Genomic DNA, 26,174 nt, shown 5'->3' with positions numbered 1-26,174 from the left:
CGCTTGTCTTCGGTTCTACGTGTGCGTTCATGCCACCTACATACATATATATATATATGTATATATATCTTTGAACCCGCGCCCCTGGTTGGCATCGATAAGCTCGATCTTAGGCGAGCGCAAAAAACCTGCCATTGAGTGCATTCCGAATAGCACAGGCTCATCGGACTTTCTCTTCTAAAGTGTTCCCTCCGGTCATCGATATTCTTTCGATTCACGCGACTTCGAATCGAGACTTGGAAGCGTATGGGCGCTTTTCCTGCTTGCACGAATCCTCCATTTAACGTAGGAGAATTTTCTCGCTGGAAAATTCGTCCGGATAACACCCACGGGATTTATTTTCGTCCTTCGCATCGGCGAGTTTGCTACGGTCGTTCGAGATAGGGTGAGAGTGCCAGTTACGGTATTTTAGCGATCGTCTCGATAACAAAAGCATTTGGGCGATCGAATTCCAGCAGAGCCGCCCCTTTTGTTCCAGCCAAAATCTCATTGAACCGTCGTCAGGGAAGCTGCTTTTAGAAATCCGTGACCGCACGTGGAAGCAGGAACTGCGTTTAAAACAAACATCGAGCGCAACGCAGCTATCCGGTCACGGAGAGCCAAAGTTCCAAGGAACTCCGCCAACTCTGCGTAACCTCTTCTCTACCAAGTCGAGTAGTTAGTCGGCTTCGAACTACCGAACTTTATCAGGAATCTCTGATCTACTTAGCTCCGTTCTGCTGTTCGGCCGTGTACAAGATTTAGTTATGCATTATCAAGGTACTGCACCGCGTCAAAGGGCACGAGTCGTCCGAAGCGAGCTACTATTCCTGGATAACCAGGCTGCATTTCTTATCCTCGTGGCCTAAATATTTATACGCCCGGCCCGGCTGCCGTACCGTCGTCGGCCTTCCGCTAAAATATTTTCTTTTCGTTGATTAAACGAGCGTGGAGATTCGCGTTTGGCCAGCTACGCGAAAAGCAGCCGCGGCATAGATGCTGCATAGAGTTAAGCCGGACCGGCAGAGCTTCGCCGAGTGCGAACAGACGACGAGGGTGTCTCTTTTAATTAAAAACTTCCCCTCCTTCCGCCTGGCGGAGGCAACGAGCAATTAGAGTACGGATAATCAAGAAGCTTCCGACAACTTGCCCCTTCTGCCAGCCTTTCAAAGGAATATGTAAGCGAATTAACGAACTAATTAATCAATTAGGCAGCTCGTGCACGAATCTCCTGCTGATTGTCGTGTACACAGCGCACATCCACCCCCCGCCTTCTACCCCCTTTTAGAAACTGACCGATTTCACGTCGTTTAATTCGCGAGTTGCGGATCGATGCCGAAACGCGGCGAAGTTAAAGCAACTGACACCGAAATCAATTAACCTCGGTACGCCAAGCTTCCAAAATCTCGGTCGAAGAACCGGGAATAAATCGAATAAATTTCTCCGAATGACGTATCACCAGGAGGCCGGTGATAAAAACCAGTCGGGGACACGGACGTGCCCTGTTTTATCTCGAGGAAAAACTACATCGCTAAACCTTTTGGCCGGAGAGCTGCGAGTTAATGGCGGTGTCTTTTTGCCAAGAGGAAATCTACCCGCGTGCCATTATTAGTTTATCAACGACATAGTCTCAGACTATATCACGACAATACCCAGATACTAACTTCGAGACGTTCTCTCGGCGCAAGAAACTAAATTTCGCGACTGTCGTTTCGTTCTCTTTGTCACCCGGCGAAATACGTGCTGTGTTAGAAAAGTAACGAGACTGATGTCATTTCTTGCGACTTATTGTTCGCAACGGCATCGAAACCTTACTTCGCCGCCGGAGTCGCACATTTATACCGTTGCTTTTATATCAGTTACAATTCCGTAGCTACAGCACGTATGCTTTTACGATGATTTGTGTAAACGCGTGCGTTAGGTAGAGAAAATGGAACAACCACGTGTTAAACATCGTTGTGCTCCAAAATTCTGTGCCGAAACGAATAAAAAAAAATGACGAATAGGTACACGGGGAAAAAAAGGTAAAAATATAGAATAACGTTTTTCATTTTCTACGGAACAGAGTTTCAACACGTTCGGTTAACATTGCTCGATAAATTATCAAATTCCATTTTCTCGCAAATTATCTTACTCCAGATTTCTGATTTACTTTTTCACGACAGATCGCTCTCTTCTCGATTCTACTATAATTACTAGAAAATTACGCTACATAAGTAAAGTACATTATTATTTCTTGCAAAGTTCTGTAACCGAAGTCGTATTTTCCACCCTCTAACGCCTTCCGTTTTTACAAAAAAAAAAAAAAAAAAAAAGAAAAAGAACGGATCACGAGGACATATGCCACGTACAGGTCCGTATCGATCGGCACTTTTGCCGGCGGTTATCGGCCAACTTAGCGGATTCTTTTTCAAGAGATCTCGAGAATGGCGGCGGATACGTCGAAGGACAGAAAACGAGGGTTGGCTGGTCTAAAAATCGTGCCGGTTCGACGAGTACCGATATTGGTTCGCGTAGGAGACTAGTACTCGCCCCATTCTCCTCCCTCTTTTTTCTCTCTCTCCATCTGGTTGATTCTTTTATTTCTTAACCGGTGCGAATTCGTGGAATTCCATCGTAGTTTCCGCTGTGGAATTCCGGGTGCACGTTCCAGGCACAGTTGGCGGGAATGAAAATCGTCGGGCACGTATTCGATGGTGTCCCCCGACAGGAATTGCACCAGGAAGCTCTCTTTATCGCCACCGTTTCTCCAACCTCTGACCGCGCGTATCGGATCGCAAACACAAACACCCAACGTTCTTGTGACCAATCGAATTTTACGAACAACAAAGCGGCAACGAGGTTCGTCGTCGAGATTTTGTTAGAGAATACACGCGACGCTGAATAATCTTCGTGGCGTAGCTAACCAGGCTTCAGGGATATGCACGCACCATTGCGGTGATTCAGGATTCCCCGGCTTACAGTCTCATCCCCCTCGAGGAAGACAAGGTTTTTATCTCGACGAGCTTAAGCAGCTAATATAAGGTTACCGTGGATGGAAACGATACAGAGTGGCCGTAAAATCAGGGGAAAATTAAAATTTATACTTCCGAGTGGCGAAACGTGTTATTTGAGAGATTATTGGACAGCCATAGTGACCGAGTACCTTTCGAGACTGTTGTGCCAAGTTGAAACTGTCCTTGTACTACTTTCCAAAAGAATACAGTGGCCTGAGAAACACAAGCGTAAAAATCTGTAGAAACATCTTGAAATTTCGATGGATTTTATTCATTGAATTCGAATTTAGGTGATCTGACGCGATAACGATTCGCCGATTAACTAGGTCCAAGCGTATTAAAATTCGTATTCGTGTAATTAGAAAAGAAAATGAAACGTAGAGCTTGGCGAAAAGGCACCTGATTGAAAAATAAAGGTACGCGTGCATACATTCTGTAGCTATTGCATGTTCGTAGAGAAACTTACGATTGCAAGTACGAGTACGTTGATGGAAATGTCTTCTTAGATCTTTAATTTAGAACGACGTTGTATCGTTCCTACCTAGCATAGAACAGAGAATACGTAGAAACGTATCTCGGTCAAAGTCGAGTAATCTTCATTATCTCGACGTTATCGTAAAGAAAACGCTAGAAAGGCAAACTTTGCGCACGTGAGAGAGCTCACCTTGGATATAGGCAGCACGGCCTGAATGTCGTCTTTCTGTATTTCGAGGCGAACCTGTAGCTTTCGCCTCTCCGCGTGATGATGATGATGGTGTTGCATTTGTCTCTGCTGTAGTCGTTGTTGATCCATCCCATTTAGCTGAGAGCCGTTGTCGAAAGCGTAGCGTACGCTCCACACGATTCGACCACCGTCCCAATTCCCTTCCACCCCCTCCTCGCTCGCCTCCAGAAGCATCGTCAGGATCTCCTCTGCCGATCTGCAAATGACAAAGATGCGTTCCCAGTGACAGGATCCCGATTGTTTCCCGACAGTAATTCTAGCCGCCCGATGCCAGTCAGATTCATCGCCAGCCGTTTATATCCGAAACGCCCCAATTCCTCGCGTAACGCCAACGTCCACGGAGTGTCGAGCGTATTTGGAGAAGGGCTGAACTATTTACAGAACCGATTTCTTTGACGAAGCCATGGCAGATAGAGTTTTTCATGAAAGTGCCGCGAGCCGGGATACCGATCTACTTCCCTTTGAAGTTCGTCTGTCGGTCAATGATTTTGTTTAGTCACCTTGGCGATTCCCTTGATATTCTAGAATTTTATTTTTAGACTCGTCTATCGCATCTGGGATATTACACGATGGTGTTTTTTTTTTTTTTTTTGAACGTTGCTCACTAATCTACCCCTTTGCATTCGAAAACTTTCGGCTGATCGTCTACACACGCTTCTTACAAAATAACGAAAACCAAAATTATATTCACTCGCTTACTTCCGAATGGAACATCGTCATTATCGCTACTGTACTGTTTCTCTCCGCATCGATTACTTGCTTTCTCGTAACATAGTTTTTGCAATATCCGCATAAACGTTTAAATCTAACTCACCGCCGCTTATATCGCAACTCTCGCTTGTTTTCATTTTTCCACTGTTTTACAAACTGAATAAACGAGAGAGGAAAATTGCATCCGATACGTGTGGTTCGATTGTTCGATACGGTCTGTCCTCGGCTTCGCAAGTATTCTTCTTATAATGCTACAATAATCAGCTCGTGTATGTTTCCGCGATAGCGAAGTATCGTTACATCATAGAAATTACGTTACATCACGAAACAGAAAGAATTTCTGGGAAGAGAAACGCTCTATATCGTCGCCGTGTCACAGCACCGACATCACTGCGAAGACTTTCGTACTACCAGCTAACATACTCTTACGTATACCTGAGTATACATTTCATTTCTATATTTGTTTTTTTCGTGCAACGTGAAACGAAACTTTGAAGGGAAGGTATATTTCATAAAAATGTTTGGCTCGTGTAATTTCCTGCTACATAATCGTCAGTAATCTCGTCGTGTTCCCTCAGAGGAGAAATCCGAGTTGTTTGCTAGATTTACGATGTCCCCTCGCGAGGCATATTGCAGCGCAAAGGTTTAGGGAACCATCAAACACGATGATATTTTATATAAATTGATATTTTCCACTGCTGTTATCCATCTTCTAGATACTTCAATATAAATCTGTCATTTTTTTCATCGCACGTGCCTCGCCGTATCACACACAAAACGTATGATACGATAATAATTTAATTTGTAATAATAAATATAAAAGACAAGTAAAAAATAAATAGACTAGAATTTGTTGGAATCGCAACGACCAAGTAAAATTTGTTAGAATTCTCGATAGATAAATTTTCCAGTTAGTTGTCTTGATACTTATGGCCGGCGGGGTGTGCGATAGACTCAACGTAGCGGCAAACTCAAACACCCGTGAGGTAACTAACGAATAAGACTTGCCAAAACTAGACAGAAGAAGAACCAAGCGTAAAACGTGGAAGTTCATCCACAGTGAAACAGTCCTGACTAGAGAAGTGGACGTGGGTAAGTTGTTACGTTAAAGCGTCCTCGTAGCCGGTATTTCTCAAGCTCCGTGCAACTAACGAGGATTTCGCCGAACAATCAGCGAGACGAGTAACTCGCGTCGAGGGTATTTCTAGTTACAAGTCGTTGGTGTTACGTAACGCGAGGCGCAACACGGTTGTGTTACAAAGTCGGCGGCGTTTCACGATTCCGTCGAACACGCGTTAACGACCCATCCGTCTGCGTTTGACCGTGAACAAGGATCACCATGGAACAGACGGTTATTACCGAAGGATTTACGACTCGGAACAACCGTGCTTCCCATCAGTTTTCACAAATTGAAGAGAAGAACGGTCTATCTTGAGATGCCTCGAAGTTTACGGGCTACGAAATCACAAAGAGATTTGTCTTGATGAGAATTCCAATACTCGAGAGCGCAAAATAATATTCTACGTTCGATGCAAGTTACACTGGTTCACGAACATATTTGAAAAACCATAGAGAACGTTTATGTCCATATTGTACGCGTTATGTGAAACATTTTGAAATTTCATTAGCGTGTGCAACGAGACACGACCGTCACGATTATGTTGGTAAAATATGGAACGAATCTGAAAATGTATATGGAAATAGCGAGATATTTATTATAAACATATGTTTGGCGAGAAATTAGTATACTGTGCATTTAAACGTATAACAAATGTTAAATATAGTGCCATTGAATATCATGGTTTATTAATATAGTGGATAATTTAATGTTTGAATATTTTCGTAATCTCTGTGAAATATACAGGGTGGTTGATAATTGGTGGTACAAGCAGAAAGGGGTGATTCTACGCGAAAAAATAAGTCGAAAATATAGAATAAAAATTTTTTTTTAATTTTTCCATCGACACAACGATCTACAGTGAGATCCACTATAACGAGACGTGATAAAGTGCACGCGTACCGAGCGAAAATTCAAAGTCGATTTGCTCGAAAACAAAGCCTCGAACGAAAAATTTTTATTCTATATTTTCGACTTCTTTTTTCGCGTAGAATCACCCCCTTTCCGCTTGTACCACCAGTTACCAACCACCCTGTATATTCGCGCTAAATGTAAATATCTTCAAACTTTACCCACGTGGGTGTTGGCTAATGATAAATTTTAGATTCCACTATATCGTTCCACCTTTTGTACATTATTCGCCTATCTATTTCAATTATCGCCCTAAGGAATAGTATAGTTTCTGATCCTTTTCATTCACTTTCCTCGTTTATGAGAAAAATCTTGGCGTCTTCTACTCCGTCGTTTTGTTTCGATTCGAGATGGCAATTCCGGATGGCATGGCGCGATAGAGACAAGCAAAAACAAACGGAGCGAAAGATTAGGAGATTTATCGGTGTCTCGTAGAAGAAAGAATGGGATTTAGAACGGTGGAAGGCGAGAACAACGCGAACACGATTGGATTTGAAAATGAAACGCAATGGAAGAAAATTAGCAGAAAAGCTGATGCACGAAAGAAGAGTCGAGATGGAGTTTGATTCCTGGTAACGATAGCAAGGTTTCTATATATGTTTTATCGAGAGCATAGGTCTCGATGTTGCGTGTTTAGCGTTTTCACGACCGATGATCCAATATCATAGTACTAAACTGTTGATTCCAATGAAGCCGCGAATACGTAGAAGCAGTACAGGGGCAAAGGGGAGGAAATTAAATCGGAGCATCGCAGGGTTAGATGCGATAACATCATCTAATATACAGTGATACTCACTACTTTTACTTTTTGCCCAAACTACGCCGAAACGAACGCTTCGCGCCTCGATTCTCGACCGCGATAAAATCTTTCTCCGACTTTCGCCAAACACGGTCTCACCTCGTTCTCTTGCCTTTCCACCGTTCCTTTATGGTGTCATTTGCATATTTCCAAATCCTATTACCTCTCGAGATTAACCTGCTCGAACAGATGCTGGTAGGTTCGTTTCGCGCTACGGAGAAATAGTTTGAAACGCGAGGAGCAAAGATGATTCTTCCATCGATACGTATCGATGCGTTAGCTTTTTCAACAGCTTCTAACAGGTATCTCTATAATTTCGTGTACTGGAGAAAGTGTTCGGATACGAAAGCAAACGCGTCTACGCTGCCACATCCATACATTTGATTTTACATATTTTGTAGAGAAAATTATCTCCTAGAACGGCTGCTATATTTTTAGTCTCGCGCGTGCGAACAATTTTTCGTCCGGAATGCGAAGATGTTGGACGCGTCACGATACGTTTGTTCGACGAGCAAAGATAGCTTCCGCACGATGTCGATACGTGAGTTTTTTTTTTTATAGTTCATATTTGTTTAATTCATACACGGAATAAGGTTCCATAAGGTACAAGAGGTTAACGCAACACGTATAAAAATATCGAAGCGTATAAAAAGATACGTTACGTAAGTTTACAAGAAGCTTGTTACTCGAAATAACGCGAACGTGTGTACGTGCAGAAATGAGAAAAACAAAGGCGAACGACTGTCTGGAGAAGCGATCAAATTTACTACGACTTGGAATTACGTTTGCGAGAAATATTGGGTCGCAGCTGTATCGCGATACTGAAATAATCCAATAACGGATTAATCTCGGCCGGTCCAGTGATCTATCAGCTTCCCATGAGTACCACTGCTCTTCCGATACGTCGCTTCTTCTTTCTATCTCGAGCTTATCAGGCGTCCGTTAGTGCCGCTATATAAGACCGCGAGCAGACGAGCCGCCAAGTTCGATATCGCGGATTCAGCCGGTGAATTATCTTCGCGAGTACGACATGCGTTCCAGTGCATTAATAATCGTCGCTCTGTCCGCTGTGGTGGCCTCGATGATCTACATCGAAGCGTATCCACTGGCCGAACAGAGCCCGCTTGGGCCAGAGGGAAATACAGCCACCGCGAAGCCATCTACGGACTCGTCCAGCCAAGAATCCAGCGGCAGCAGCAGCGACGAGGAGAAAACCAGGAACGTGAACGGAAAGGCCAAGAGAGAAGCGATCGACGTGGCTGAGATGTTGATCGAGGAAGAAAAAGGAGTTTCTGTAAGGCTGGAACGATCGACCAAGAAGAAAAACGACGACGACGACGATAGTAGCAGCAGCAGTAGCAGCAGCAGCAGTAGCAGCAGCAGCAGCTCTTCCAGCGACAGCGAAGACGATAAGAAGAAGTCGAAAAAGAAATACGGCTGCGACGACAGCGACGATAGTGACGACGATGATTGCAAGAAGAAGAAAAAGTCGAGGAGGAAGAACTGCGACGACAGTGACGATAGCGACGATAGTGACGACGATGATTGCAAGAAGAAGAAAAAATTGAGGAGGAAGAACTGCGACAACGGTGACGACAGCGACGATAGTGACGACGATGATTGCAAGAGGAACAAGAAATCGAAGAAGAAGGACGACGACAGTGACGACAGCGACGACAGCGACGATAGTGACGACGATGATTGCAAGAGGAACAAGAAATCGAAGAAGAAGGACGACGACGGCGACGATAACGGCGACAACGACGGTGACGATAGCGGGTGCACCAGGAGGAAATACAAGAGGGAAGTTGATGGACAGGACAATGATACGGTGAGCAAATCCTCTTCCGAGGAGAAGAACAAACCGTAGTCTTTACAACTTGCTGAACCTCTCTAAGAATCCACGTAGAGGTTCCTTCAACGTAGAAGCCGATTTTCGCACATCCTTGGAGACACGAAGAAAAGGAGGAAGAATCGGAGAAGAGACACGTAGACAGCGAATGTCATTACGTTTACGAGGAAAAGGATCGTCGTAGATCGCGATATTCCGTTTATTGCATATTGTTCAGCAGATTTTACGACGTAACAATTGTTTAGATAGGCATATGTAGATAAAGTTCGTCGTATTATCGTTCTTAATATCGTTCGTAAATGTTTTATTAATGTGAGCGTCATTTTGATTCGCACATCGATACGCGCTTGTACATTTCTACGGTATTTCTCTTCTTGGAATATTCCCGCAATAAAACGAAAGTACACGTGTCTCTCGATTAATTTTCATTTCTCACCTAGTCCTTACAGCGGTTTACGAAGGTATTCGATCGCTTCCTGTAGAAAACTTTTACGTTCGGATATACTTTGCCCAGTCATCGTAGATCGCTCGTCCCATCTTCGTGATAGAATACAGCGCGAATGAAGATGACGAAAAGCAAAAATAGCGACGTACTTACGCGCTTGGTAATCGCGAAGCATTCTCCTTTCGCCTGGCAGTGAACGTAGCGATCGTGTTCTTCGCGTTGATCTTGCTGTCGACGATCCAGTCGGGATTACTGGACGAGGCGTCCAAGATTTTCACGCCAGATTTCACCCTGGCCCTGTAACATTCATCGAAATCTCTATCAACGGCGATATTAAACGATATTAAACGCTGAATAATTTCGTTTATTTTGCGCCGTCTGTTCGAGAATCAAAGAGAATACGTTATTCAGAAAGCAGGAAGAAATCCGATTGGTCGGAGCGAAATTCCATCGAAATTCGCGACGTGGCCAAACAGTCGCTTGAAAATGCCATGTAAACGGAAAAACGACAGAGTAAACGAGAGCGTTTTCCGGTCGTTCTATCGAAACCGCGAGGAAAAAGGAGAGAAGAGGCAATTAAAAAATCAGCATCGAGGCTGTAGGGAGGCGGGAGAGAAGGAAAAATAGACGACGGAAGGCGAAGGAAAAAGGAAACGTCGGAACGCGGAAAATACGGTACTTCGGACGAGTTCAAGGGTGAAATAATTCTCGTGGAGCTACTTTTTCCAATAACCATAGGCACGTTGTGCTCGCGATCGATGCACAGCCCGGCAATTATCGGCTCAACTCCTTGGAATAATGCGACCGACCGGGCACACATCGTCAACTTTTCCAGCCCTTCGGTCCTTTCAATTATCCTAGGTGACTGCAAACGAAGCGTCACCTCCTTGGTGCGTACGTATCGGATTTCCGTTCGATCGCGTCTAACTGCTGGCCTGAACACACGGCACACTTTCAACCCTGAGTTTGGCCGTCGTTTCAACAACGTCCTCGTTTGCCATGGCATAACGCAAAACCTGTCGCAGCTTCGACTCTCTATGTTTGCCAAACGATCCAAGTTTTCGTCCGTATAAAGTGATTTCTACTCTTCCGGTAAATTATACGAGCATAATCTCTACAAGCAAGATGCTAGATAACTAATCACTGTTACAAGCTAATTTAACGACGATCCTGGTTCGTTTGCACAATTTAAAACATCTTAGTCAGCGCTTTACTGATCTTCACGAATTCATATCTCCGAACAATTAATCACTAGATATCAAGATCACTTTCTTCCTAGAAAGCTTCATTTATATATCAGCTCACGTAATAAATTTGTTTTGTACTTGTTCGAAGAAACGTTCAAGATCGTTACTATCTGGTATACGGAATATTCAGTCAACGATGTATATCAGGTTGTCCTAAAAGTTTCTTTCGTTTTACGAGGAAACAATATAATTTGTTCTATTGGAATACAAAATGGATCAAACATAATTCAATAGAATAATATCAAGCAATCCATCGTTTCTTTATAAAACGAAGGAAACTTCTGGGACAACCTAATACTCGTTATACGACCTCATATACATGTCATTACTAGAATCCTTAGGGTCAAATCTGAATTGAACTCGGTGCAGCGTTCAATGAACCGCGAAACTCTCTGTGAATGCGCGTCGCATCGACGTAATATATTATAGTCTAAAAATACATAATCGATGTCTGTACCTTCAACCGGATGCCAACACAAAGATTCTATGTCTGAAAATAAAAGGAAAAGGATAGCGAAATTTCGCCGCGATACGCCTGTCTAATGGAAAATTAATAAGCAAATTCGCTTATACTTAACAAACTTTCAACCTTGTTCCGTCATACAGTCATCGAATCTCTCTGTTCCATAAATTATCGACCGTCTCGCATACATCGTTTATCGACCAGAGTTTCTCGTACGAATCAATTTCGTGCAAGGTTTCGTGTCTCTGTCTCGTGTCGGCCGGTATTCCCATAGTGATATTTCGCGACAAAAAAAATTTATCTAGTACGGCACGTAAATGGAAAGACGGGCGGAATCCTCGTCGTTCGTTTCCGCGGCGTCGCTTATCCCAAGCGATTACAAAGTACCAGATTGGAAATTGAATTTTCTCGGGCACGATGAAATATGGTCGGCCAAGGTGGCCATTCACGGGTGCGGGTTCCGTTTAGACAAATCGTTTGCCTCGGAACGGCGACCTATTATATATATCGCGTTTTACTCCCCGGGAGCGATCGCGCGCGACGTCGATCATCCACTCGACGTGCCTCTCGAACGCGAGTGGTTCACGGTAACACCTCCGCTGCAAAAACCTCCGACCGGCTGTTGCTGTTTGTATATTTGAAAAATATTTTTCGCTCTGTCCGATTCGATTACGGGTCGAGGGTCATCCTGTGCGAAAGCGCGAGGCACAACGCGATAACAAAGATATATGGAACGTGACGATGGCGAATATCAATAATACAGAGATATCCGGATGGATGAGAGGATTCGATAAAAATTAATCAAAGGAATTCGCGTTGCGAAAGAGAGCGGTGCCACATTTCTCTCGCATGCTTTTCGAAAGCGATATAGCGTAGCGTTTCACGATTGCTGGCAATAACGCGCCTCGTGAAAGACCCTCGTGTTCAGCCGAGCCGCAGAAATGTGGAGATCGTTCATCCGGCGTGGCGGTGGTCGCGTCGCAGTTTGCTGGCCAAGATTGCAATTTTAAACGATCGGCTCCGAGGAGACTGGCTCGCGCGTTACGAGACGCAATATCGAGACGTTGATAACGAGAAATCTACGCACTGCGTCGACAGCGGGCGTAATTAAAACGTCCCGAAAATGGTTTATGCGGATTAATGGCAGTGGCAGCGAGCCGGCCCACTAATGCGTTTTAATTAGAAGAGCGGCGTGTTACACGCGAATCTCGTGCCCCTCCACCTAATCCTCTTCGTAAAAAATAATTAATCCGCGTCGTAATTAAACGAGACCACGGTCATCAAAGGAAAGCGTACTCTCTCTCTCTCGTGCAAGTACAAGGATCGAGATGAGAATCTTTGTCGCGACTAGCGTGTTTTTTAATCGAGTACAGTGATATGACATACGTAATACGACGAGCCGAGGAACAAAAAATTCAGTACAATATCTTATAACTATAATCTCGTACGCTTTGCGTTATCGTTCGCAGAAGATACTTGCGATCTATAGAAGCCAATTGTTTCTTTTTTTATCAAACCTCTCTTATGAATCACATTATCGGTATAAGCGGCTCTGCGTTCAAGATTCATTAATAGGTCTTCGAGCGTATCAGCAGCATGACGGTTGCTATTTGTGATACGATATTTCATTGTAACGATATCATTGTACAGATACGCGTATATCTCGAGTTGCATATTACCTCGAAGTTGCAGATGATACACTTACAGACCTGGAACTTCTTGCGAACTCGAGTTCCGCTGGTAGAATAACGCATCTAAATTCATGACAAATAATTTGACACAGAGCGTCTTAATATTTCGACTCGTAAAGCGACTTATACACCACAACGCTTAGAGTTACGAGGATTCCAATATACTGTACATCGTATCTTTTTACGTTATTCGCATACCTACATCTACCTAAAAGGATTACTCGTAAATGAATAAGTAAGTTAATTTGCAGTTCGTGTGGCGACGGAACGACGCGTTTAAACATTTACAGGCGAGTATCCGTAAACGAAGTTAGGAAGAAAGAAGAGGAAGGTAAGGCAATATCGAACGTGGCAAATGTCGAGACGACTCGATCGCTAGCTCCGTCACGAAAGGGAAAAAAGCTGGTCGTTCGCGGCCACTCGAAAGGACATTTGCCTGGCGTCGCGACGCCGGCTTGGCTACGTTCTAGCCGAGTCTTCGCTCCCGAGAATTCACGCTCCAGTTACGTGACCGGGTCACGAGGTCGGTGTTACGGGGAAGTTACGATGCGCGAGGATAGCTGCCGTCTATCCGACGCCACGTCGGATAAATATCAATGCACTCTTCTCTTCCCAACCGATTCGCCTTCGCGCCACCAATGGAATAGCTGCTCGCGTTGTTCGCGGTTCGTTTGCGGAGGCTTCGTTCGCCGCGCGAGAAACGAGAACTCGATTGGCGCCCTGAGTTTTTCTTAGCCCGAAGGCTACAGCAGCAAAATCTGATAAGTCACATTGTTCGATTCTTACGAGCAAGTTTAACGATTTGAAACTAAAACTGAGCTTTTATTTGACTTTACAGCTAAACGTATACATTCTACGTGATTTTGATTAGATAGAAGATAGAAAGATATCGGCAGATCGCGCGTCTTCGCGGTTACAGCGACTGCGAGAAACATCGATAGATATTCTTATTTTCCAAAGAAATGTTATTTTTATCAGCTGCTACGTTCGATGTTCAGCGGCGATACGACAAAATTTGATCGAATACCTTCGACTTGTTTTCGTACGTAGCCGCAACATCGGTAGCGCTGTAACTTATGCGGAACATCTTGCGTAGATACGTATGTTTTTCTGTTGAAATCCTCAACCTCGAGGTATCCCATAGGCAGAAAAAGAAATTCAAAAACATTATCCCCGTGGAAACGAGGGCGCGAGAGATAGGGAATTTTTGCGAGTTCGACGAAACGCAACGAAGGGAATTTTACGTGGTCGCGTGTTTCTCGTTTTGCTATTTCTCCGACGGGTGAAAATGCGCAGCTACATTTTCAACGTTTGTTCTACGTCGTTGTTCTCCGCTTTGGGGTCAGGTAATATCCTTCTTTTTTTTTTCTTTTTTGTAGCACGCGAGCAGAACTGTAATTGGAACGAATCATTTTTCCTACGGTGCTCTAATGTTCCCACGTTACCTTTATAGTTTCGATATACGCGGCGGAAAACGCAACCGTTTGCAGCGTTCGAGGCGCAGCGAAATCGATACGTGCGACCGGTGTGCACGACGTGGACAATCGCGAGCGTGAATTATCGAGAGACCGTCTCTCCGATACAAAATAGAATCTAGCGGCGCTACGATTCCGGTCAAGGGACAAAGCGCTCGTTAATTCGATAGACGATGCAAAACAAGCGGTAGATTCGATTTGTGTGCCTGCCGACCGAGTAGATAAGTCTTCCGCTTCGGCCCCGTTCTCGTACTAGCGTACATCAACGCTGCGGAGATCGATAGAGAGTTTTCAGCTTGGCCAAGGGGAACGAGAACAGCAGCTCGTCTTTTTTCAAATCGAATTACACCTGGTCGAGGTCGATTATTCGAAGCAAACGAACCCTCCGACTTAATTAAGTTAACCTCGTGTCGGCTGGAAATTAGGGTTACGAAAGGTTGCGGCAGGTTAGTCGCGATATTCACGCGCCAGAGAAAAAGGCTAGTCGTCCCTGACGAGAGAAGGGTAAACGCGCTAGTCCCCGGTAGGGAGAGCACGAGAATTGGCCGGCTTTTGAAAAGGAACGTCCACGCAAAAAGGGAACAGTGGTGAGCTCAGTTTGCCCTCGACGCGAAATCAACCCCCTGTTCGGTACGCGGAATGACAGCAAGCGTTTCGTCCATGCAATTACAAGTCCGAATCAAGTTATTTCCGCGGGGCCATCGACTGGCATTTACATACAAATCGGCGACGTGCAAAACGGCTGGTATCGGGACGATCTCGACAGGCGAGGGAAGCTTGCCGGATCGCGTTGACGAACGACCGGTGTCGGGCTACGGCCACAATTTATTCAATGACTGGTACGGCTGGCGATCGATCCCGTAACGAAACAACGCGACATCCCGGCCGATTGCGCAACCGGTACATCGCGAGGAACGTTCGCTCGATTAAGCATCAACGTGTCACCGATAATTCGGCCGATAATTATGATCGAAACCGAGAGACGGCCGGTTGGATACGGTTTCGTTGCTCGTACACGATATTTTCGAGAGAACCACGGGATTTGGCCAATATCGCGGTCGCAACAGCTGTAAACGTGTAGCCGCAAGCGGGCGCCGATTATATAAAATTCCTGGCTGACGTTGGAAGCCGATATCGTGAAAATAAAAGCAGGATTCCTCGAGAAAGTGTCGAGGCCACGGTACATAAAATAAATCGACGTTTTTCGGATAAGACTCGAGGACACGAGCGCAAATTCTTTTATCACGCGAGATAAGGACGCGTGTGCAAACTCCTTCCGTAATCGAATTTCTAAGCGAGTGAAGATAGCGCTCTTGATTTCTCGTTAAAGGGATATGCTTAATCCCAACCAGAGCGCGAATCGTCTTGTTGAAACTAATTTCGCACCAGACTATTCCTCGATACGATCTAATTTCTATTCTCGCATATCGGTCGAAACGCGTTTCATTTTAATGCGCCCGGGGTTTTCTTTTAGAAACCTTTTAGAGAGAGAAAAAGAGAGAGAGAGAGAGAGAGAGAGATTGAAAATGAAAAAATTGCCTGCGGGAAATTGATTCGATCTAAGCGATGGATTTCCACGAAAGCAGAGCTCTTGAAAATCTACACTTTCCTGAACATACATGCACGCGAATCCGGCTTAAGAAGCATCGTTTCGCGTGTACAATACGAAACCCCTTTCCCATCTACTTTAACAGAAGGCGCGACTGTTTCTTGTATTCATAGAATCAGGTCCATGGTCTGGCTGGTCCATGAATCTAACCAGGCTTTTTCAACGAGTCAGCTTCGATAGCAATTATCAAGCAACGATGTCGAGTTAGAAAAGGGGTCACGATAGGATCGTTGAAAGAGCCTGATTGCCGCGGTGCAGCTCGCGAATCGCTTATGCGAGCACGAACGAAACGTCGGTGACAAGGAGCAGGAAACTGTTGGAGAGTTTACTAACAATGGAAAAGTTGTAACTTTACGCGAGGTGCTTGACAATTCATCCAATTAGAAAATTCCTGTTCCTCCTCTCCGTTCCAGATCTTTTTTCCATGCCACTCCCGCTACTCTCCCCCAAGGGGTGCATTAAGACAGTTCCGCTCGCGTGGACGAAAAACGGACGAACGAGCGAGCAAAATAAATTTCAGGAGCTCGCAGAATCTTCGCCGTATCTCATCGGTGTATTTTCAACGCGAGGAAAAGGAAAAATCGAATGGAAGTTGGCAAGTATGTTCGAACAGCGATTATCTTGAACTTGAAACGGGCACGAAACGAAAAAAGAAACGAAAACTGTACGCGCGATCTCGAGCTGCTCGTTTCGTCTGGCAAGTTTCTCTGTTGCGAAAACGTGCTTCGTCTTTTTCGTAATTACTTTTCCAACGGCTCGTAATTACGTACAAAAGAAACGCAACGAATTCGAACAGCTCCGCCGTTATCGCTAATTCGCTATTATGTAACTAACTTCCCGATGGAACGGGTAACCGCGTCTCTCGCCGCGAGATTCAACGTTTAAAATATTTTTAACCGCTTTACGATGTAATGCAGTTTCATCGCGATTCGCGGTAATCCACCTGATATAGAGGAAACTCTGGCGGCACAGAATAATACGGTTCTGCGTTCCGTATTCCACGGTCGTATTGTTCGTTAAATTTTTCCTAATTTTCTCGAGCGTTAAATGTATATTTTTTACACATTATTTTATACGTGTTTTATTTCCTTCTATCAAGTTCCATTTATAACGTAAGTCGCTTTTTTCAAATTTAGATTTTGCCAGCCCACTTTTAGCATCAATTTCAGCGAAGTTAACGAATGGAACACCATCTTCCCCATCGTGTACAACCCCCCGCTATTGGATTAGAACCGCTTCAATACGTTTCATTTTTTTCTGTAAATTTGGGAGACGCGATCACGTTGTAATAATAAAATTCACTGACCAAGCTGAGGTGTTGCACATATAAATAGCAATTCGCAGCTCAGTTATCTGAAACCTCGCGTTCTCATTATTTTGTCAAATATTCAAAATTGTTATCTTCAAATCGGATAATGCAGTGGTGAGGCGGGAATATGCATTCGCCAGACATTTTCCACGACGTTCAAATCGGCTAAATTGTTTGAGAATATTTCGATGGATATTCCTCGAAACAATGTAGGCAAATCGTTGCTACGTATACTACGTTCTTTCATCATCTGCGTAATTAACGCTAATAATTTGCACAACCAAAAACCGGTCGCCCTTTGTCCGACCTAATGTCAGGTCGTCCGAAAAGTTTCTTTCTTTTTATAAGGAAATAATGGACGAACAACATTTTTCGTTTTATATTATTTTTCCGAATTACGTATGATCCATTTTGTTCTATCAAGATAAAGATCACAAATTAGGCTTCATGTTTGTATTAGGATGCATCTGTAAAAGAAAGACACTTTCCGGGCAACCTAATACACCGCTCGAACGATCGAAAGCGCAATTTCCGCGTGCTGATCAAATCGACGACTCTTCGTGTCAAGAACTAGCAAAGAAACGATCTCTCACCTGAGATACACAGCGATCACGATCGGTGGCCTTTCCTGTCTCGGATCGGTAACCTTGGACGGATGCAGGAACGCTGGAACGTGTAACCGAGACCTCGGATAAAGGGGCCCGTGGGGCACCAGGAGTGTCAGCGAATCGTCGGCCTTGAGCTCCTTGTAATCGGCCCGGTTCGGAGCCAGAGGTACCTGACCCAGTGGCGTGACGGGTTGAATCTGAACTCTGGGCCTGCAGAAGCCAGCCCCGTTGTCAGGCGAGCCAGCCTCCTCTGCTCGTGGCTCGAGCACGGAGTAAGCTACCTGCACGAGCCTGGGCAGGCTCTTGGCGACCTTGACCCGGCCAGAAGCGTCCGGAGGAGGTAACGGTGCCCACCAATCGGCTGGTATGGTGATCTGCGCCAAACAGACTCCGTTCTCTCCATCGGGGCTGCACGCTGCCGTTAGCGCGGAAGCGGACGAAGAACTAGAGGAAGAGGAAGAAGAGGAGTACGAGGAGGAAGAGGAAGAGGAAGAGGAAGAGGAAGAAGAAGAAGACGAGGAAGAGGAATAGGGTCTGCCGTTGTTGTTCCTGTTGGCAGTGCTCCTCGATGGAGCGGCCAAGCTCGCGTGCAGGACCACACAGACTCTTTGATGTCGAGCGAGAAGCAACTGACGCCTTCCGCCTGCCTCGCTTCCGGCGTGAAAGAGCACTCTTAGCACGGGCGAGTCACGAGGCACGCTGTTTCCAACCAGATGAGCGGACATGTCCAGATGACGCGCACCTAACTCCTGCGCGTCCAGAATCGTCGCCGCTGTTAGGTTTCGCCTCGTTTCCGGACCCGGTAACGCGTCCAACGGATCTGGAACTATGTAGCGAGCCGGTACGGTCTGTTTCGTGCTAAATGGCCCATAGGTCGCCCGAACGGACACCGGCTCGCTCGTCTGAAACACCGTGAATTTGTCTCTCGAGAGTACGGAGCCTGGCGGTGGAGACAGAACCCCGTTAGATAATGTGCCCGTCGATGGAGATATCGACGAGATAGAATCCCCTCGGACAGGATAGTATTGCCTCGGTATGTGCTTCAAGAAAAATCCCCCATCCTTGTTCTCGAAGTGAACCTCCACCGAGGCAGCCACGTCTGAAACCAAATAATAATTTAAATTGGTAACGACGAATGGATAAGAGTTAGGAATGGAGACAGGCTTGCGGTTAACACGACCGCGGATAAACGTTTGACGGAGAGAAAATATGCCGCGAGAAGAGCTACATTGGATCAGAGATCGAAAGACAACCACTCGATCGAGCACTTGCAAACTTTGCCAAGCACTTCGTGTATGGAAGGTTCAAGTTATATGTAGCTACATACAGGTCACTATTTCTAATTAAACTCGTGTCTAAACTATGTTCTTCTGATTTTTATTCTTACGTTTTTTCATACGTTCGCTACCGGGATCATATACGCAGAATTGAAATATTCATGGTTTAACTTTGAAAATATAGCGCATTATTATTAAATATATCGCATCTCGCTTCGTCGTTCTTCCCCTGTTTCGATGTAATTTTCATTCTTTTTTTACAACCCTTTTCCTCCGTACGAGAGCTACGCGCGTAAAAGGAATTCAACTTTTTCACCATGTCGTAAGTTTGATAGGCTAGGATATTTATTTTTATGCGGCCAATTTGCAACTTTATTACAAGTTTAGGTAAAATGTCGTTACAATATAATAATTTCGAAGATATTCGATGTCGTTCTTAAGGTCTGTTGCATTTTCCTTAGTACTCAAGTACGTCGAACCACTGGTACTTCATCGGAGCATTTGTATCCAACTCGTACTCCTTACAACGTCTTAAGCTGTAATTGTAAGAAGATTCTCTTTAAAATTGAAAGAGATCATTGCAAGAGAGTTTTCGTTAAAATTACTTGGGTCGAAATCTCTGCGCGATTATTTCTTTCATAGACGAATACTCGTGACAGATCCGCGAGGCTGTGTCACGCGTAATAAATTCTTCTGTGACAAGTTCAGTATCAAGTTTCACGATGAAGCGAATGAAATTTTAGAAATTAATTCTACAAATCACAAGTTGCTCCATTACCCTGTTTCATTTGAAATTGTAAAATTCCAAAAAGCAAATCGATAACGTGGAAATTATAACTTTTTCATTAGCATATTTTTTTCATCCACCATTTGATGAATTATTGCGCACGAGAATAAAAAGTTATTTTTCCATGCTCTGCTCTTTGTTCGCTAACTTTGACCGCCCTTTGAGACAACTCACGGGAAAAAATGATTCGTTTGCGTCGACCAGTGATTACACTTACATGGTGGATTTGACTTTGCATTTCACGATAGGATAATCCAATCGGAAGCACTGCGTTCTTAAGATGGTGAAATAAGTTCTTCCTACAAGCGCCGCACTAACAGTGTCCCCAGAATTGTGAAGACAATGGCGGAACGCTTCGTCGCACTCGCAGCTTAACCTGTTGAAGAAATTTCAAATCCGATCTTGCATTTTCTCATCGTTCTAACGTATCAACGTTTCACTCTCGTTGCCCTTTGTTTCTCGAAACGTGTACGATCAATCGTTCGTAGTGGAAGCAACATTTGAAATTTAGTTTCAACATGTTCATACACCACAAATTATCTTCACGAGTTCTTTAAAGTTTAAACGTATTTTTCTAGTTTTAGAATAAATAATAGCCGATAATTTATACTCCTGTGTATTATGCTCCTACGGTTTGACTAGAAAAATAAGAAACACCCTGTATATTAAAGCTGGAAAAAAATCGAATAAAATTGAACGTCGATAGCAGCTCTACGTAAGATGGCAAAAGAGTGTAATTTCCCATTTTCCCAGCAGTATCTCACGAGCAATTGTTCGTTGTACGAATTCGACGGGCAACAACTTCTGCTACTGACTCGACTAGAGTTCGATATTCACAGCGAGTGATTCACGCGACGTAGAGTCTGACTCGGCACGCCTACAAGTCGCGCGCAACGTTACGCCTAATCGCGCGCAATTTCTCATTGAATGCTGGACATTTGGTCGATTCCGGACAAAAATACCGAGTGGGCGTTCACTCGAATCCGATATTACCGCGATCGTTAACACTCTCGGCTGGTTTTACGATAAACGTTGAATCGACCCGAACGTTGGTTGCCTTCTAGTTGGAAAACTGATATTCGAGACTTTATCCGGGGAAAATGTGCACGAGAAAGGGCATCGCTTCGAGGAATAACTAATTTAAAAACGGCCGCCTCAAGACGCGACCTCGCCAGAAAAGAAACATCTCTCTGGTTCAGCGCCGATGCCGCGGGCTTCGCGGTAAAAAGAACTGCGGGAAAAGCGCGAAGAATAAGAAGAAAGTTGGAAAAAGAACCTCGTATAATCAGCGGAATTAGTTAATCCGTGTTTAGAGCCGTGAGCCTCGATTAGATCGGGACACATATCGTGAGTTCGGCAGCATGCGTCCGTTTGCTTCCATGACCCTAATTCGTTCGTTCCATTTGCTATGTTACCGTTTCCGCACCATAATGTTCCTGGTGGAAGAAAATACAAGCTTATATATAGGACATTTTTCTTCGCGAAATTCCGCAGAATTGAAAATAAGGAAAACTACAATAGCGATGTGACGTCGTTCATCTATCAGGACATGGTTACAATGAACGCGCGTTCTCGCGGGATTTTCTGCTAACGAATACGAGCACGTCAGAATAATCCGTCACATGATACGTCAGACGATTCGATTCGTTAAAAGTACGTAGCCGCTGGCTTTACTCCGTTCGTTCGTCGGTTTCGGTCTTGGACGAAAATGATGTTTCACTGTCCATGAAATGCCTTAACGTAGACGAAAAACTCATGTTCAAACCTTAAAGTCCAAATTTGCCTTTACCTGGGAATATTATCCTGTCCGATACTTCTATCATTTCACCGTCAGCAAGTGGATAGCCGTCTCTGACCGTAATATGCTGAAATGCGTGGACAGAGACGTGCAGGCAAAGCCAGACAGTGAAAACCGACAACTCCAGAGTCCGCATGGTACGCGTGGAACAGCAGGCGCAGAAAAGAATCAAAGATCAAGAAGGTGGAGATCTAAATCGGCTCGGGAGAATGCCGAGGAGCAGGACGAAGAGCGATTTCTTGCGATGGTGGTCAGGGTACAAGCGAGCATTTGCCTATTCCTTAGACTTATATGAGGGCGCACCCTCTATTTACGACCTAGTTTCATTGCTTCTAATCGTGGAAATTATGTTTCCACGCGACGCGATAATCGACCAACAAAATTTTAAAATGCCGCAAAGCGAGTACGGAAGCGAACGTGTAACGCATCGAATTTGGACAAATGCTGGAATCACGACAGGAATTTCAAATGGTCCGAAACGTGCATAAATTTAATTGCTACCAGACGTAATTTATGCACGAAGTTAAAAGGTAAACAGCATATGTTGCGTGCGTTTCGTGATAGTCATTATCTTTCCGTTATACGTATAGAATATATAGGTCATTATTTTCGATTAAAACTCGTGTCTAAACTACGATTTTCCAACTTTTTAATCTTTTAACACATTCGCTCCTGAATATTCGTAATCTAATCCGAAAAGTATATTGCATTATTTAATATATCGCGCGCAAGTATAAAGAACAAAATACGATTCATTCGCATCCATTATGGTGGCGAATGTGTTGGTAATTTTATGCGATATTAACTTTTTATTATCGATTTGTATCTTTAAAGTACACGAATGTATGTTACTCGTCAATAAAATAACTATAGATATTTTTTATTATATTCTTCAAAATACTTTATCTAATCGTAGGTTTTCTGGGAAACTTTATAACATAATATATGTTTGCACACGGCAGGTCTATTTTGTGATAGAATACGCGTTTCGATCATTTTCTTGAACATTTCAAAAATATTAATACGATTAATTGTACAGTCGAATATTAATCAAGTTGAACGAGTAAATTAATATCACTCGTTTCTCACAAAGCGTCATTTATTTATCGCCAATTTTCAAAGGTCTTGTATCTTCGAATCTGTCAGATTATTCTCTTCTTCGATCATTTCGTGTTAAAATACTTCTCTTTAGCCACCAAACGACACAGTAGATGGAAAGTCAACTATACGTATTTATCCTACATAGTCTTCGAATATAGATTTATCGTGATCTTTGTCAGTTACATCAAATAGATATTCTTTATTATGCAATCTCGATAAAACGTCCGATCAAACTTCGTGTGCAACATTTTTCCCATACACGTTTATCTTGTAGCGAATGAAAATTAATTTCGTATATTCCCCGGCGTGATCTTCAAATGTACATTTATCATGTTTTTTCGTCCGAGCTCCAAATATTTCAACGTACTTCGAACAGATATTCGCCCGTGTACGACCTACGTAGCCAAACAGTCTCGTCAAAATCCATGTGCAACGCTTCTGCATACACGTTCAGCTTATATTAAGAGGCTAAATTAGTTTCATAAAATCCGCGCATTTTCCTTCGCGCCTTAATAAATCCTCGATATAGCGGCATGTTTATATTAAAAGCGAGTAATTCTGCGAATTTATAAGCTGCGTTAAATTAACATAGAAACGAACACGGTGAAGCACTTTGTGCCCGCTAGTCCAGCAGCTCGAAACATCGTTCGATTCGGTCTCGCAAGCACCGACGCTGTCCAGCTTATTACACCAGGGAATCTGTCGTTCCGAGCCGAGATGCTCCGATAAAGATTTGCCAGATAAAAGTTCGAGTGGAAAGTCGTGTAGAAATATCAACGATTTCCCAGATACCACGTCATTTGCCTAATATAGTATAGTCAGTATGGCATTACAGTATCGAGCCGCTCGAGGCAGCACTCCGTTTCTTCCATAAATCGAAAAAATTGGTTTCACCGGACTGGTCGAGAGACACGGGACAGTCTCGATAAAGCGTAGTTCGAGAATATTTCGTTCGCTGAAACAAAGTTCGCGTACTTATCCGCGTTCGAAAGTTCACACAGGTAAGCGGGAGAAATTGTAAATCGGCGGGGCGAGGCGTGGCGTGGCTCGTGGCGTGGCGCGGCTGCGCTCGATCCGGACATAAATTTCCGGGGAAATCCTCCACTAAGCGCCAGGTGCCCGCACACCCTCTCGCGTAAAATGGAGGAAAACGCGCGGAAAGCCGAGACCAATTCAACTCTGCTCGCTTATCTTTTGCGCTACTCGCTCGTTGCCGTGTGCTTCTCCCGTTTCCATGTAATTTCCTTCTTTTTTTTTACCATTCTTCCCCTCCGTACGAGAGCTACGCGCGCGAAAGAAACTCGTTTATCTCGCTCGTCAACGCTTCCGCCATGTCGTACGTCCGATAGGGTGCGACATTTATTTTTATGCAACTGTTTTGCGCCTTTATTACAAGTTTGAGGTAAAATACCGATCCTTTCCAAGATATTCGATATCGTCCTTATGATTCGTATTCGGGTGAATCGGACCACTGGTACTTTTTCGAAGTAACTGTAATCGTAAGAAGCTGCCCTCTAAAGTTGCAAGAGATCATTGCAAGAAATTTCTCGTTAAAATTACTTGAGTGGAAATTCCTGCGCGATTATTTCTTTGATAGACGAATACTCGCGACAGATCGTCACGCGTAATAAATTCTTCTGTGACAAGTTGATTATCAAGTTTGATGATAAGGCAAATGAAATTTTAGAAATTAATTCTACAATTCATAAGTTATTTCCATGTTTTATTTGAAATTGTAAAATTCCCAAGGATAAATCAGCGACATAGAAATTGTAACTTTTTAATTCACTGATTTTACTATTTGGTAAATTATCATAGAAGAGAATAAACAGTTATTTTCTCATGTTTTGCGCTCTATTCGCTAACCTTTCGTGCCGTCTATGAGAACACGAGAAAAGATCGTTCGTCTGCATCGAACGATAATTACACTTGCATCAAGGATCTGGTTTTACACAGCGCGATAGGATAATCCAGTCGGAAGCATTTCGTTAACACGAAAGTGAAATACGTTTCTACTGCTAGCTCGACACTAATTGTTTCCCGCGAATTGCGAAGACAACGGCGAAACTCTTCGTCACAGTCGCAACTTAACCCGCTGTACAAATGTCCAATCCTATTTTCCATTTACTTATCTTTCTATATCAACTCTCCATCGTTCCGCGTTGCTATTGAAACGTCCGCGATTAACCACTTGCATTCGAAGGGACATTTAAAATTTAATTCCAATTAGTTGACAGTCGAATAAAAGTTGTTTAAAACTTTAATGTATCTCGATATCTTCAGCATAAATAATAGACATTTCGTACTGCTGTGTATCATATTCCTAAAGAAACGCTTTGCACGTTGAAATTGAAAAGAAGGAAACAAATGAAATGGATGGTCCATAGCAGTTCTATGCGTAAGATTGCAAAGGGTTGCCCGAGACAGAGTACGATTTCCCATTTCCCTGGAAGAATCTCGCAAGAAACTGATCGCTGTACTAATTCAACGGGCAACAAAGAGTTTCTGATTCTGACTTTGCCAGAGTACGACATTCACAGCGAATGATTCACGCGAGGTGGCATCCGACTAGGCACGCCTACAAATCGCGCGCAGCGTTACGCCTAAACGCTTAATTTCTCATTCAATACTGGACATTCGGTCGATTCCGGGCAAAAATTCCGCGTGGGCGTTCACGCGAACTCGGTATTACCGCGATCGTTAACATTCGCCTGCTTCTGTGATAAAAGTTGAATCGTTGAACGACGCGGACGTCGGTTGCGTATGATATGCAAAGCGACGTTACAGTCTTCCTCTGTCATCTACTCCGGGAAAATCGTGCATTCCTTGCGAGAAAAACCATCGCTCCGCTATCCCGAGGAAGAACAACTAATTCAAAGCGGTTGCCTGAAGATGCGTTCGCGCAAGGAAAGAAACGTCTCTCTGATTCAGCACCGATGCCGCGAGCATCGCGGTAAAAAGAAGTTTGAGAAAAGCGTAGAGGACGAAGAACAAAGTTGGGAAGAAGCTGGTACAAACGGTGGAATTATATAATCTGCGTTTAGTGCCACGATTAGATCCCTTACATCTCCGTTTTCTAGGTTGATTTATTGCCTTATCCGCGATATAATGTTCCTGGCGGAAGGAAATATAAGAACACGAATAACGAATAGCTTCCTTCACGAAATTCCCAAGAGTCGGAAATGATGAAAACTATCGTAGCCATGTGACGCTGTTCTTCTTCTATCGGGACACGATTACAGCGAATGCGTGTTCCGATAGAACGTTGTTCTAA

General features: G+C 44.0%; 2 protein-coding genes across 4 annotated transcripts in view; both read right to left on the bottom strand.

Moving 5' to 3' along the window:
* LOC126872447 (transmembrane protein 132C) overlaps window positions 1-26,174 on the bottom strand; it is an 80,661-nt gene that overhangs the window by 10,411 nt on the left and 44,076 nt on the right. For all 3 annotated transcript variants that reach the window (XM_050632407.1, XM_050632405.1, XM_050632406.1), the window contains exons 2-4: window positions 17,923-19,036; window positions 9,689-9,832; window positions 3,640-3,895 (exon numbers count right to left, since the gene is read on the bottom strand). In XM_050632407.1, coding sequence (XP_050488364.1) covers window positions 3,640-3,895; window positions 9,689-9,832; window positions 17,923-19,036 — 1,514 coding nt within the window. The remainder of the gene's footprint in view (window positions 1-3,639; window positions 3,896-9,688; window positions 9,833-17,922; window positions 19,037-26,174) is intronic.
* Window positions 19,518-21,938, bottom strand: LOC126872453 (phospholipase A2). Its single transcript, XM_050632416.1, has 4 exons — window positions 21,791-21,938; window positions 21,278-21,437; window positions 20,219-20,377; window positions 19,518-19,750 (listed from the first exon to the last, which is right to left on the bottom strand). Exons 1-4 carry the CDS (start codon window positions 21,933-21,935, stop codon window positions 19,672-19,674), a joined length of 543 nt encoding a protein of 180 aa, XP_050488373.1. The 5' UTR covers window positions 21,936-21,938; the 3' UTR covers window positions 19,518-19,671.

Source organism: Bombus huntii, chromosome 13 (genome assembly GCF_024542735.1).
Source record: "Bombus huntii isolate Logan2020A chromosome 13, iyBomHunt1.1, whole genome shotgun sequence".
Classification (NCBI taxonomy): domain Eukaryota; kingdom Metazoa; phylum Arthropoda; class Insecta; order Hymenoptera; family Apidae; genus Bombus; species Bombus huntii.
This window is presented reverse-complemented; position numbering and strand designations above follow the sequence as displayed.

Coding starts and splice junctions, on each gene's coding strand:
- LOC126872453 (XM_050632416.1), bottom strand. CDS start 21,935: ATGCGGACTCTGGAGTTGTCGGTTTTCACTGTCTGGCTTTGCCTGCAC. Junction 21,438..21,790: donor GGACAGGATAATATTCCCAG/GTAAAGGCAAAT, acceptor TTCTTCCACCAG/GAACATTATGGTGCGGAAAC. Junction 19,751..20,218: donor TGCAAAGTCAAATCCACCAT/GTAAGTGTAATC, acceptor TTACAATTACAG/CTTAAGACGTTGTAAGGAGT.